The sequence below is a fragment of the Pelodiscus sinensis genome, chromosome 23, assembly GCF_049634645.1.
Source record: "Pelodiscus sinensis isolate JC-2024 chromosome 23, ASM4963464v1, whole genome shotgun sequence".
In the NCBI taxonomy this organism is placed as follows: Eukaryota; Metazoa; Chordata; order Testudines; family Trionychidae; genus Pelodiscus; species Pelodiscus sinensis.
The window spans coordinates 20,151,135-20,163,376 of NC_134733.1; the positions used below are offsets into that span (position 1 = coordinate 20,151,135).

The following is a 12,242-nucleotide window of genomic DNA, read 5'->3' on the forward strand; positions in this document are numbered from 1 at the left end:
TGTAAATCTGACAGTGTTACATGTAGATCTAGAGTACCACCATTTATCAGTTTGAGGACATATCACACACTCACACTCAATTAAATTGTCTATTGGCTTACTCACCTTCACTATAGAAACCCCAGAGCCAATATTGACTAGCAAATAAGGGAAAATATTCGGATGATTGGTCTGAAATCGGAATTCAGGATCTGAATCTTTCTGATATGCAAAGGCCTCATGGGGTATATTTTTTAGCACAAAGTTACAACCTTTAATTAGGCAAGTCATTACATCTTCTTTATCCACCCTGAAGAGAAAACACACACTTAAACACAAGAAAATGTCCTTTAAAAAAAAAAAAAAAAAAAAAGTAATTTTAAGCGCACACACACAAAATACAATAATTAGGCTAAAGATTCCAGAGCTTTGCAATTCCTGTTATTTAAGAACATTTTAGGGCTTCATTTTTTAAAACCTACTGTGATAGTTATTTCAGAGATAGGAATGACAGGACTGATTTTGAGGAGAGTTCCTATAGAAGCTAAGCCCTTGTAACTGATAATCACCTGCCTACAACTGAAATGTAGCCACCTCTAAAACAGAGTGGAACTGTCTAACAGAGTGACACTACAGTGTTTAGGACACACAAGTAGGATTACAATATGCAGTTGAAATAGTAGGGACAGTTTTAAAGAAGCAGAATATATTAAAAAGGCTACAGTTTAGCCAGGACCAGAGGTTAACACCCCTATAGTGTCAAACTGTCAGATCTTTAGTCACCTTAGTTATTTGTCAACTGAAAGATAGCATGAGTAGCAGCACAGCACACCCTAGCAACTAGTGATACAAGATGGAAATTCAGTCCCAATTCAGAGGAAGAAATATGTCCTACTGAATTACAATCACTTGATCTAGCACTCTGTTATTTCTTGATGTCACCAGTGCAGTGGGGCCTTGCTAAGCTTTTGAGGTCCTAGAAGATTACAGTATGAGCACATAAGGCTGCAATCTAACATTTACTGGAGACAGTATTTTACCTTTCAGAAAGAGTTCTCCTCCTCAACTCTAATGAGTTTCAACCAATTTCCACTTACTTCAGTCCCAGCTTCTTCTCAATAAGATCTTTGAATTTGTAGGCACCACCCCCGGTAGCTTTGAGCACTTGAGTTTCTGTGTTGACAAGATGGTCTTTAATGAAATCTAAGCAGGTTTCAATGTAAGTGTTCTCAAATTTAATGAAGTGCAGTCGAGCTGTGATCTCCTCTTGAACTGTGATTTCATAGGGAGATTCATGTTCCACATCCTAAAAAATTCAGAGTAAGTATTTTTCTTTTGGCTTCACTTCTCAAGAAAATGTCTGACAAGAAGAGTTACTTAGTAAGCTAGGGAATATTTACATGCATTGAAAATACAAATGGAATTAGCTTATCAGTACCAAAAGCACCCCTTGAACACTCAATTTTATTCACATAGTTTTAATACACACTAATCATAAAAAGTCTCAGAGGGGTAGCCATGTTAGTTGTAACTTTAAAAATGAGTAATCCTGTGGCACCTTAGAACTAATTTAGGAAGAACAGAAACCAAGATATATATATAACAGCGAAAGAAGTCAATTGCACAACCTGTGACAGGTACTACTTTTCTTCTTGTGCTGTTTTTATTTATATATATATAAACTGCAAAAGTACCTGTCACAAGTTATACAACTGACAGGTACTTCTTTTGCTGTTATATATATCTTGGTTTCTATTGTTTCCACTGCAACACAGCTGATGAAATGGATTTTACCCACAAAAGCTCATGATACTACATATTTGTTAGTCTCTACGGTGCCACAGGACTATTAATCATAGTATCCATTCCTCTGTCTTTGCTCAGGCATACACAGAAGCCACCAGTGTACCAGACAGAGCTTGTGTTTAGGACTGACTCTGCTTCTCAGCAGTCTTATATTTTGTATAGAAGATGGTGACTCTAATGTTGAATACATCAGCTACATAGAGTCTAGCATTCCTGAATACCGAAGCCTATGAAGTGCACGTATAAACACTGGTTTGATAGATGAGAACCAACAGCAAACGATCAGTTCAGAAGAAAGCACCAACCTTTTTTATTCTAAGACCTAACTAGGCTTAGTCATCCAACTGTATTTTTTATTTGCACAGTATGTCAAATAAGAGTTTCAAGCTATATCACGCCTAAAAAGCAGATAGTTGGGAGGTAGAGTGAGGACCTTCCTTCCACCCCATAAATGCCTCAGTAAAATTATTAAATTGTGATGATCTTTGCTTTGAAAAACTCTTCCCTGCTTTGAAACAAGGACTTGAAACTTGTGTCAGGAACGTGCCTTTTGCCATCCTTTTGAAAATAAATCAGCCCTTAAGAGGGTGGAGCTGAAGAAATTAAATAAGGCAGGGGTCATGTGGGGAAAAAAATGTGATCGTATAATCAAAGACAGTCATAATGTGCGTCGACATGGTGGCTATGTTAAGGTTACCTGTGCAACCTGAAGTCTGGCGTTTCCTAACTGTTAAGGGTTGACTTTGCAGCCTTAATATCCTTTAAATAGGTTTTTTGTGTTTGCGTAACGTGTTCTTCGTGCAAGCTTGGAACTAGAACAGTAATAAGCTTCTGCAGTTAAATACAATTGTCAGTTGGCAAACCTCAGCCAAATGGTTGTTTCACCTGAAATACTGAATCAAACTCTACAGGTGTGAACAAAACCCAAAATCTCTCACTCACTTCTAACCTGAAATGCACACATCTACAAGTGCTTAGGTGCACACTGAAAACTTCCCTCATTACAAGGTGTAAGGTATGACAACTGTGAGGCTACATCTATACTGCAAGGTTTTCGTGCAAAAACCCGTGGAGCGTCTACGCCTTAAATGCGCTTTTGTGCAAGGAAATCAAGAGTAAAATGGCGGAACAGAGGGCTTTTTCCGCTGTAGGTAAACCTCTTTTTATGAGGCATAACTCCCTTTTGCGCAAGAGTTCTTGTGCAAAAAGGCAAGTGTGGACATTCCAGAGGGGTTTCTTGTGCAAGAAACCCCTGGGGAAAAGCACAGGTGCTCTGATGGCCATTCTGTGAATGGCAATCAGAGCTTCCTTGCGCAAGAGCATCTATGCAGTGTGGATACTCTCTTGCTCAAAAGCACATTGCTTTTGTGATGTGCTTCGGGGTGTGGACGTGCTCTTGCGCAAGACATTTTTGCGCAAAAACTCCTGCGCAAAAAACTTCTTGCTCAAGAAGCATGTAGTATAGACGTAGCCTAACTGATAATCTCTTAGGCTAAGTCTACGAATTCTCAGCAAAAAATATGCTAATGAGGGACTCATTTGTATGAGTCGCGATCTCATGTCCATATTTCCTGCCGATCCGTTTTTGCGCTGGGGTTTTTGTGCAAGAACAAGCAGCATGGATGTTTTCTTTCTGTGCAAAAAGAAAATGTCCACACTGCTCGTTATTGCACAAACACCCCAGCGCAAAAATGGATTGGCCGGAAATATGCAAATGAGATTGTGAATCATGCAAATGAGTCACTCATTAGCATATTTTTTGCCGACAAAACTCTTAGTATAGACGTAGCCTTAGAAAATTCCAGGGCAATTATCCTACCTTTCTGGCCCCCATCTGCCCAACTTCCACCTGTACCTCCAACTCTCTTCTCAAAATCTATTTCGAGGTGGCTTAAAAAAGTAGACATTATTAAGTTTGTTTTTCATTTCAGATATGTGCACTGCTCATCTGAGTGAGAAGAACAACTTCACCGTCATTAACTACAATTCTACCTTGAGCCAAGCCTCCTATTTTGTTTTTAAATGATCCTTAATTTAGGGTCCAAAATTGTAAGCCCGTACCAGAGTGCTTCAGGTTAATGGCACTCCTCACAGTAGGAATCATTAAAGGTTTGCAGGAGTGGACTTGAATATTATGAGCAACTCATGGCAAGGGCTGTGTTCTGAAGTATCATGCATGTCTATAGTGCTGTATAATTAACAGATTCATATTGCTGGTGCCATCTGGAAATTGATATTATGGAAAACTGCCTGTATTTCAAGTTTCCCTTCTGTGTTTTCTAATGCCTGCATATCTTAGAGGCTCTGGTTTGTTATATCAAGCATTCTTACCTTTCCGGAATAATCAAAAGATCTCACTCTGGCTACTTTATGCTGCACAGTTGAATAATAAGCCAACTTGGTTAACGATCCACCTGTTATCAAAAATAAAACAACATGCATCTCAGATTCAGGCAGCAGACAGAATGTAGATACTTGTGTGTACTAGTTACCTAGCACAGTTTTAAGAATGGCTTGGCTGCAAGCAGAGCTGATTAGATGAAGCTCTTTATTCAGTGAACCAAAGGACAGTCATTTGGGGATTGTCTTGGCATAGCTAGATGCAGATGCATTGCTTGAAGATAGAAGCTTCACAGGATGCACTCATGCCCAACTGATGCTGGGGTGGCTGAAGAGGTCAGTGGAATCATAAATAAGATTACTTGCTTGAACAAAGGCTATTCAGGTGATTAAGGACTTGTAGGATTGGACTGTTTAGTACCTCCCCCTCACCTCCCAAGATGGCTAGACTAAGCAGGGAAGGTGTTAAAGGCCATGAGGTGACAGCATATCAGGACAGGAGGATAATTCAATTCTGTTTGTGCTCCAACTAGGCCTTAGCTGCAAAGCTCTAAGGAGGAGTATGGATGGGAGGGAAAAGTCACATATCCACTGCTTCTCTTTGTTACATTTGTTTAAGAAATGCATAAAACCCTGCATCTTTTAACAGACTTCATAAGTAAGTTTGCCATGTTTGTTGTAGGGATGTGAAAGGTTAACCAGTGGGGGTTGCAGCAGCTCTCCACCCGCTGTGGGCAGGGGGCTGCTGCAGCCTCAGGGGGCCTGCTGTGGACTGGGGATGTAAAATTCTGTTTAATTAGTTAACCAGTTAATAAGTACAGGATGGACAGTGACTGTACAAGTTTCCACTGATATGTCTTGCCAACATGCCTCAACACTTCCCTAAAGGGGTGACAATCACATCTAATAACAACAGGGTAGTTACATATCCATATCCATGTACTCCTCTGGTCTGAGAGTAAAACATCACAAACTCATTTCACTTAGGTGAAAAACAGTTCTACTGATGCTGACTGTTGGTTTCCTTCAGTCAAGTTTAGGTTTGACCCTAAGAGCAGAAAGCTCTTTTCCCTCATGAAATAAACCCCTTAGCACAACCAGGCCCTCTACCTGCAGTAATGAAATCAAGCTTTCCAACTTAATGTGATCATTTTAAGATTGTAAAATAAGGAATTATCACTTCACTAGACAGAATAGATGAGGACTGGGGGAAAAAAAAAAAAGCTTTTAAACAAGTATCCACAACATTTTTGCCAACAGCATTTATAGAACAGTATTTTATAACTGCCAAAATAATTTAAAAAACAACAAATAGTCTAGTAGCACATTAAAGATAACAAAACATGTAACTGGTATCATGAGCTTTCGTGGGCACAACTCATTTAAGATTACTTGTTTTAGGAAAATTACAACCTCTTAAAATGAGATGAGAATGTCATAAATGCTTGGACCTTTGCATTATACAGAAATACTGTGACAGAATGCACATTAAAATATGTTTTCAGCATATAATTGAATCTGGTTTCTCCTGCTTTGGTTGATTTCTATTTAGTGAGGCTGTCATCACAAGTGATGGGAAACACTTCATGTAAGTGAAACTTTTTTGAAAGCGCCACTTTATTTCAAATTCATTGGTAAATTCCAAATAAACAGAATGTGTAAACTTCAAGAAATCTTAAAAGGTGACCTGGTTATCTAACACACCATTCTTGCATTGAGCAAAGACAACCTTCCTGCTAGTCTTTCTCCAGTCACATCCCATACAGGGATTTTGCCCACTCTGACAAACCTACCAAAAGAAAAAAAATTGAATAAAGCCGAAAGCTACTAGGGTTGCTGAATGGATACAAACTCAATCTTCCCACAAATCAAATCCTTACTGACAGTCTTGCAAATAAAACTGTAACTGGAATTCACATTTCTGAATTCCTTTTTTTAACATCCTGATCACTGATTTAGAGGACTTTTGGTAAGATTATTTATTATTTTCAAAATGGATCAGCATTGCCTATGCCCTAAGAAAAACAGCATCAAGAACATACAGAGAACAAAAATCTGAGCAGTGACTGGAAATCATTTTTTAAAATCCTTTAGCCACTACCGTCCTAGTTGATTAGCTTCCTTCATAATTTTCTTTTAGCTTCTCTGGCTGTTGGACAAGTTTTTAGTTTACAGAACCCAGAGCCCAAAACCTTCTGAGCAATGAGAGAGGGAAGAAAACCTATTTTAACTACAAGTAAAAAAAAAAAAAAAAAAAAAATCTAATTGTCAAATGTCTTATGGGCTATACACCACATAACTTCCTCCTCCACCCCCACACAAAGAAACATCTTGAACCTTGCACTGGAGAACGCCAGTGAAATGTTCTAGTCAACACAGATGGGAAAAGCATCCAGAATCACAGATCCTTAAGGAAGATAGTGCCTCCTTTCCTCTTAGAACACTGCCTAAGAAGAGTTCTGTCTCACATTGCTTTTTTGCAAATAACTACAATTAATTCTTCACCTCATGTCTCCCCCACTAAATAGTTGGGTGAGTGTTCCCTCACTAAGGCCTGTATATCTCTTAGAGGAAAAAAAAAAGCACTTCAGCATCCAAAACAGCGTTTTGGACCATGTAACTACCAAATCTCTCAAACATACACCCTGTGATTTTCCAAACTCCAAATGAAAATGGCTGTGCACTAAGCTATATTGTACTGATTCCTGGACTGCATACATCCCATTGGGAAATTCAATGTCACACTTCCATGAACTAAAACTTACAGCACTAAACATCGGTAATCTAGGCAAACTAGGAAAGTTTTGAAAGAAGTGGTACAAAGGACAGTGAGTCCCAGACAGATTGACCATCATATACTGCTCCATTTCACATGACCAATGACCATCTCTGGTAACAAAAAACAACAACATTTACTAATCCTCAGACCTTCTGAGGTCCCATTCTGATGCATCAGCTGAAACTGTCACTTTCAGTTGACAAGAAAATAACTTTTCACCTTTTGACTGGTTTTGAACATCAGAAATAAAAATTCAAATATCAACACAAACTTGATGGATTTCTGCGGAGAAGTATCAGAGGGGTAGCCGTGTTAGTCTGAATCTGCAAAAGCGGCGAGGAGTCCTGTGGCACCTTATAGACTAACTGAAGTGTAGGAGCATAAGCTTTCGTGAGTAAAGACCCACTTCGTCAGATGCATCTGATGAAGTGGGTCTTTGCCCACGAAAGCTTATGCTCCTACACTTCAGTTAGTCTATAAGGTGCCACAGGACTCCTCGCCGCTTCTGCTGAGAAGGTACCCTTAACTTCCAAACCTCTAAAAAATGCTCTGAAGTTGAAGTGGTGTTTGCAAAGCACTTTGAGATCCCTAGATGAAATGCATTAATGAGCTATAAGGTTAATTTTAATCAACTAAGTTGATTTTAGTTTTATTTTTTCAATTTACAGAGACTTAAAATCCTGCATTAGACACCTGCTGCGCTGGGTTTATGGCTAATCCACTGCTCTAATTCTACTCTGACCCACTGAAAGGGACACTATGCAGTAATACATAACAATAACAGGAGTTAAAATAAAAATAAATAAATAACTGTCCCTTTCAGAGGAATTACACCCCCGGTCCCTTTTTCTTCACCCTCAAACAAACACATACACCTCTCATGTGATTAGCCTGTAATTCTGTACAATGTCTCAGGCTTTTATACTACAGACCCTGAACTGAAACCAACTGCAAATCTAATGAGAAAAAAGTGCTGCTTAATAAACAACCCAAAACATTTCCTGTGATTGTAAAAATAGAGAATAGGAGGGAAAACCTAAGTGGTCCAATTCCACTCCCTTTGGCTTCTATGAATGAAGCAAGAGTGGTCCCTATCTGCAGGAATTTGACCCTGAGCTGCTTCATTTGCACCTCAAGGAGCTTCTTGCAGTGATCAGGAGCTGTAAAGGCAGAGGAAAATCTACCTCTCTAGTCTCTCTATTCCTTGGCATAAAGATTCCACAATGTCCTAACAAGGAACAGTTGTTCCATCTTGTGTATCTAGGCTTTAAGTTTTCATTTTTTGATTGTACTGTGACAAACTATGCACCTTGGTCCAGGATGTTATGACTTTTGTGTAAATTACCACTGGGGTTTTACTGACACTTGCAAAGAGAAAAAAAACTGATCTCCCTGAGTGCGGCTGTGGGAAATATAGATAACAGTCAGCTGTTAATATAGTCAGTCTATCAGAACCCTACCAATTCAGAAACGAGCCCTTCCTCTACCAGTGTCCCCACAGTCCTTACATTTTCCTTAGCGAATGGGGAGAAAGAAAGAAAGCAGGAGGAAAATCAGGTAGAAACACATTCCTCCTGAATGTACGGGATTTTTTTTTTGAGGGATGGGGGAAGGAGAGACAACAACCTCGGAGGTATGTCTACACTACCATATAAGCTCCACTTTAGTACAATTCAAAATTAGCGACCATTGGGGTTCTTAACTTAGGGTTTGAATGTCTACATTCACTTGTAAACCCCCTCCCCCCGTTAAGAAAAGTTTAACCCTGAGCTCAACCTGGGGCTCCAACATCTTATGTGGCCCAGAGTTCAGGCAGGTATAAGGTGCCACAGGACTACTCGTTGTTTTTTTCCAGATGTGTTCCAGACTTCCTAGCACACTCTCAATGTAGGACTATTCTAGCCCTTTGTCTATGGAGCAGCATGGGAAAATTTGACTGTCCATCAAACTTACCAGTCCAGAGGTCAAAGAAAGTCAGTCAAGGGGATTGTCAGATAATTTTGGTGGACCCCAGATAGGGATGTGAATGACAAGTCAACTACCCTGTAAGTGTTTGCTTAGCGGATAGTCAACAGGCTAGTCGACTAGTCGCTTCCCTTCCCCTTGCTGCTTCTATCAGAACCCAGGCTCCATGCGGTGCTGCTGCTTTGAAATGCTGCGAGGGGCCAGTGGGACACTGCTAGAGCCCCTCCCGCTCCCGTGCTCCCCACAGCGCTTTCACCTTTGAAGAACAGTGATAGAAATGTAGCCGTGTTAGTCTGGTGTAGCTGAAACAAAATATTTGTTCTGATATTTGATCAAATAGCAATCAAATCACTTTTTGATCTGAGGCAGTGCGTCTGGCCCACGAAAGCTCATCACCTAATAAACCATCTTGTTAGTCTTTAAAGTGCTACACAGTCCTGTATTTTGTTTCACAGTTGAAGTGCAGCAACAGGCCTGGCGCGGTTAATACACTTCAAAGGCAGAAGCCTCCTTATCAACTATTCAATTAGCCAAATAAGCGACATTTTACCTCCCTAACCCCAGAGCTCAAGCCTAAGGGGGCTGCAGAGACTGTGGGACCCTAGGTCCCGAGTGGGAGGCTGGGATGAGCCTGGGTTAGCATGAGGTCCGAGGCTGGAAGGGGGGGGGGGGGGCTGACTGGGCTTGAGCCTGAGCCCAGGGTTCATGGGGCAGTGCAGACTCTTGCTGGAGCGGCCTGTTCCAGGGGCTAAGGTGGGAGGAGACCCCCCCCCCCCCCACTGAGCTGAATGCCTCTTCCCATGGGAGGGGGGCTCGCACCCACCCAGCCCCTCCTGGGCAGCATCCCTCCCCCACACCCCAAATTCTGCCTCCCCCAACAACCCCTGAGCCCCCCCCCCCTTCATCGCCTCCTCAATGGGGCCCATCCCTCCTCCCGCGCTGGCCCCGCCAAGGCAGGAGCAGCCTGTTTACCACCCCGGCCCGTTAGCAGCCCCGCGCGGCACGCTGGGGCTCGTAGTCCTGTCGCCCGCCGCCCGCCTCGCCACGGGAGCGCCGCCGGACTACAACTCCCATCAGGGCCCGCTCCGCCCTCCCGCCTCGGCGCACGCCGGGCGCTGTAGTCCGCGTGCCGCTCCAACCGCTGGGCGCCGCGCCCAACGGGACTGCGTTTCCCAGCGTGCCCTGCGCGCCGCCTGTCCCGGCGGTTTCCCCTCAGCGTACAGACCCAGCCGCCGCCCGTCCTCGCCCGCTGCCGCCTCCGAGGAGCCCGCCCGGTTACCGATATCTATGGCGAAGCGCTTGGCGTTCTCCAGGTTGCGGAAGATCTCGTCAGGCGGGAGAGTGATGCTCTTGTCCAGGCTGCTGTTGCCGCCGCTGCTGCTGCTGGTACCTCGCCCGCCCCGCTCCGCCATTTTGAACGCCTCCCACCCCTTGCTGGGCTTCATCGACATGCAAATATATGCGCATATATTTACATAGTAATGTAACGTGTTGCATGTATTATGCAAATGAGCGGCCAGGTTGGCGCTCCCTGCAGCTTTGCCAGCATTCAGCCTTTTTGCCCAGGGCGGGGTGAGAGGGTGGGGCTTGGTCCCATTACATCTGAGTACCCTCTCCTGCCCCCCCCCCCCCCCTGAATTAAGGGTGTGTGTGGACCATGGTCCCATTTTATCTGCAATGCACAAACTGTGTGTGTGTGTTGGGTTGTTAACGATTAAGTGGTGGACTGGTAAGTCTCACCTCAGCGTGTGGGGGGTACTAGTTATGGTTAACCAGTGGGGGCTGGAGCAGCCCTTCTCCCCCCAACCGCCACAGACATGGCGCTGTTCCAGCCCCACGGGGCCCGATGCAGACTGGGGGCGGAGGGGTGCTCTAGACTCCCCCAGTTAATTGGACAAACTTAACGTTTAACCGGTTAACTAATTAAATGGGATTTTACATCCCTAGTGTGGGGGGGACAGGGCTGTGTGTTTTTTACTTTTCAGAGTTATTGGTAGGTTGGATTTTGATCCCAAATAACCAGCCTCTCCCCACAAAGTTATGGGGGTCTAGCTCTATGGTTTGCAATGTTATCGGGGTGAGCGGATCCGGGTTCATTTCTGTTTGCACCTCAGAGCCACCGAGGGGCTTGTCCCTGGTGCCATTTCATTTTCACCACCCCACAGTCGGTGTGGGGTGTTTGTGAGATTTGTGTTCCACTTCATCTGAAGTCCCAAAGTCATTGGGGGGAAAAGGCATGCTGATGCAAATAAATCTCATCTCTAATATAGCATCATGGTCTAACTTTCTTAGCCATGATACTTTCTATGGGATCTCTCATCCAAGGATCTCAAAATACCTTATGGTCATAAATTTGTTGCTAAGAATACTAGCAATTAATAATATCCTTACTGAAACAAAATACAGGACTATGTAGCACTTTAAAGACTAACAAGATGGTTTATTAGATGATAATATCCTTACTGTTCTTCAGTGAGTTCGTACCCCCAGCTCCATCTTTGGTGTGAGAGAGGAGATTTTTTCCAGGCACTACATTAATAAAATTGAGGATAAATTATTACTAATGGATGCATTCTCTTTTCATTTATAATATGAAGACCCCAAACTCATCCTGATGAAAAGGCATTGCAATTTACAGTAGTGTACAGTGTTGCTTTTTCATATAGGCACAGTGCTTGAATTTGGCCACAAGGTGGCACAGTACAATTGACGATTATAGTGCTGCTTCTGCAGTAAACATCATCACATGATCCTTCCCTGAACATGTGCAAATGCAAACTGGAGTGATAGCTTAATGTGGGTAAAGAAGATTAGAGTTGTTGGAGGGTTATTTCTATGGGAAGCCAGAGTCAAACAAATAGCTCTACTAGTTATAATCTAGTAATGGGGCAGAGAAGTGGCGATACATAGAGCTTACACTGATACAGGGGCCTTGGTGGAACCACTACAATTGAGATATTAATACAGGAATAGACAAAATACTTGCAAGTGTGCCGCAGGAGACCCATTTGATAAGACTGGGCAAACCTCTAGTTTCTGTGATTCAAGAGGAGATATATTCCCTTATTGCAAGCACTATTTTCTAGCTTTGTGCATATGTGTTCTGCAGTTCTCAGGTAAAATATTTGCATTAAAAAATAGGAGGTGAAGGCAGGTATGGAATGGAGGTAAATCTGGGGTTAACTGAAAGGAGGGAGAGTACCGTCGTCTTAACAGCGCCTAATATTCCTCTTTCTCTGAGCAAACGGATAGCTTTTATTAATCTAACATATAGTTTGAGTTTTATGGTCTTGAATTTCCCCACTCTGGCCTTAATACTGTGCCCATTCATGTCAGTGTTTCAGGTTCAAGCTCCGTATATACTGGCTTTCAC

The 12,242-nt window shown here is 42.6% G+C and overlaps 2 protein-coding genes across 9 annotated transcripts in view; one reads left to right on the forward strand and one right to left on the reverse strand.

Moving 5' to 3' along the window:
- Positions 1-10,288, reverse strand: part of PANK4 (pantothenate kinase 4 (inactive)) — a 34,750-nt gene extending 24,462 nt beyond the window's left edge. For both annotated transcript variants that reach the window (XM_075906665.1, XM_075906666.1), the window contains exons 1-4: positions 10,149-10,288; positions 4,117-4,199; positions 1,077-1,285; positions 106-289 (exon numbers count right to left, since the gene is read on the reverse strand). In XM_075906665.1, coding sequence (XP_075762780.1) covers positions 106-289; positions 1,077-1,285; positions 4,117-4,199; positions 10,149-10,281 — 609 coding nt within the window. In that variant the 5' untranslated portion in view covers positions 10,282-10,288. The remainder of the gene's footprint in view (positions 1-105; positions 290-1,076; positions 1,286-4,116; positions 4,200-10,148) is intronic.
- The window catches only part of LOC102458752 (transcription factor HES-5), a 38,456-nt gene continuing 36,330 nt past the window's right edge, over positions 10,117-12,242 (forward strand). For 6 of the 7 annotated variants that reach the window (XR_012897352.1, XM_075906686.1, XM_075906685.1 and 3 more), the window contains exon 1: positions 10,117-10,255. The gene's annotated coding sequence lies outside the window, so the exon portion shown is untranslated. Of the gene's footprint in view, positions 10,256-10,293; positions 11,986-12,242 lie in introns of those variants that run through there. The other variant, XM_075906687.1, reaches the window with a different exon arrangement.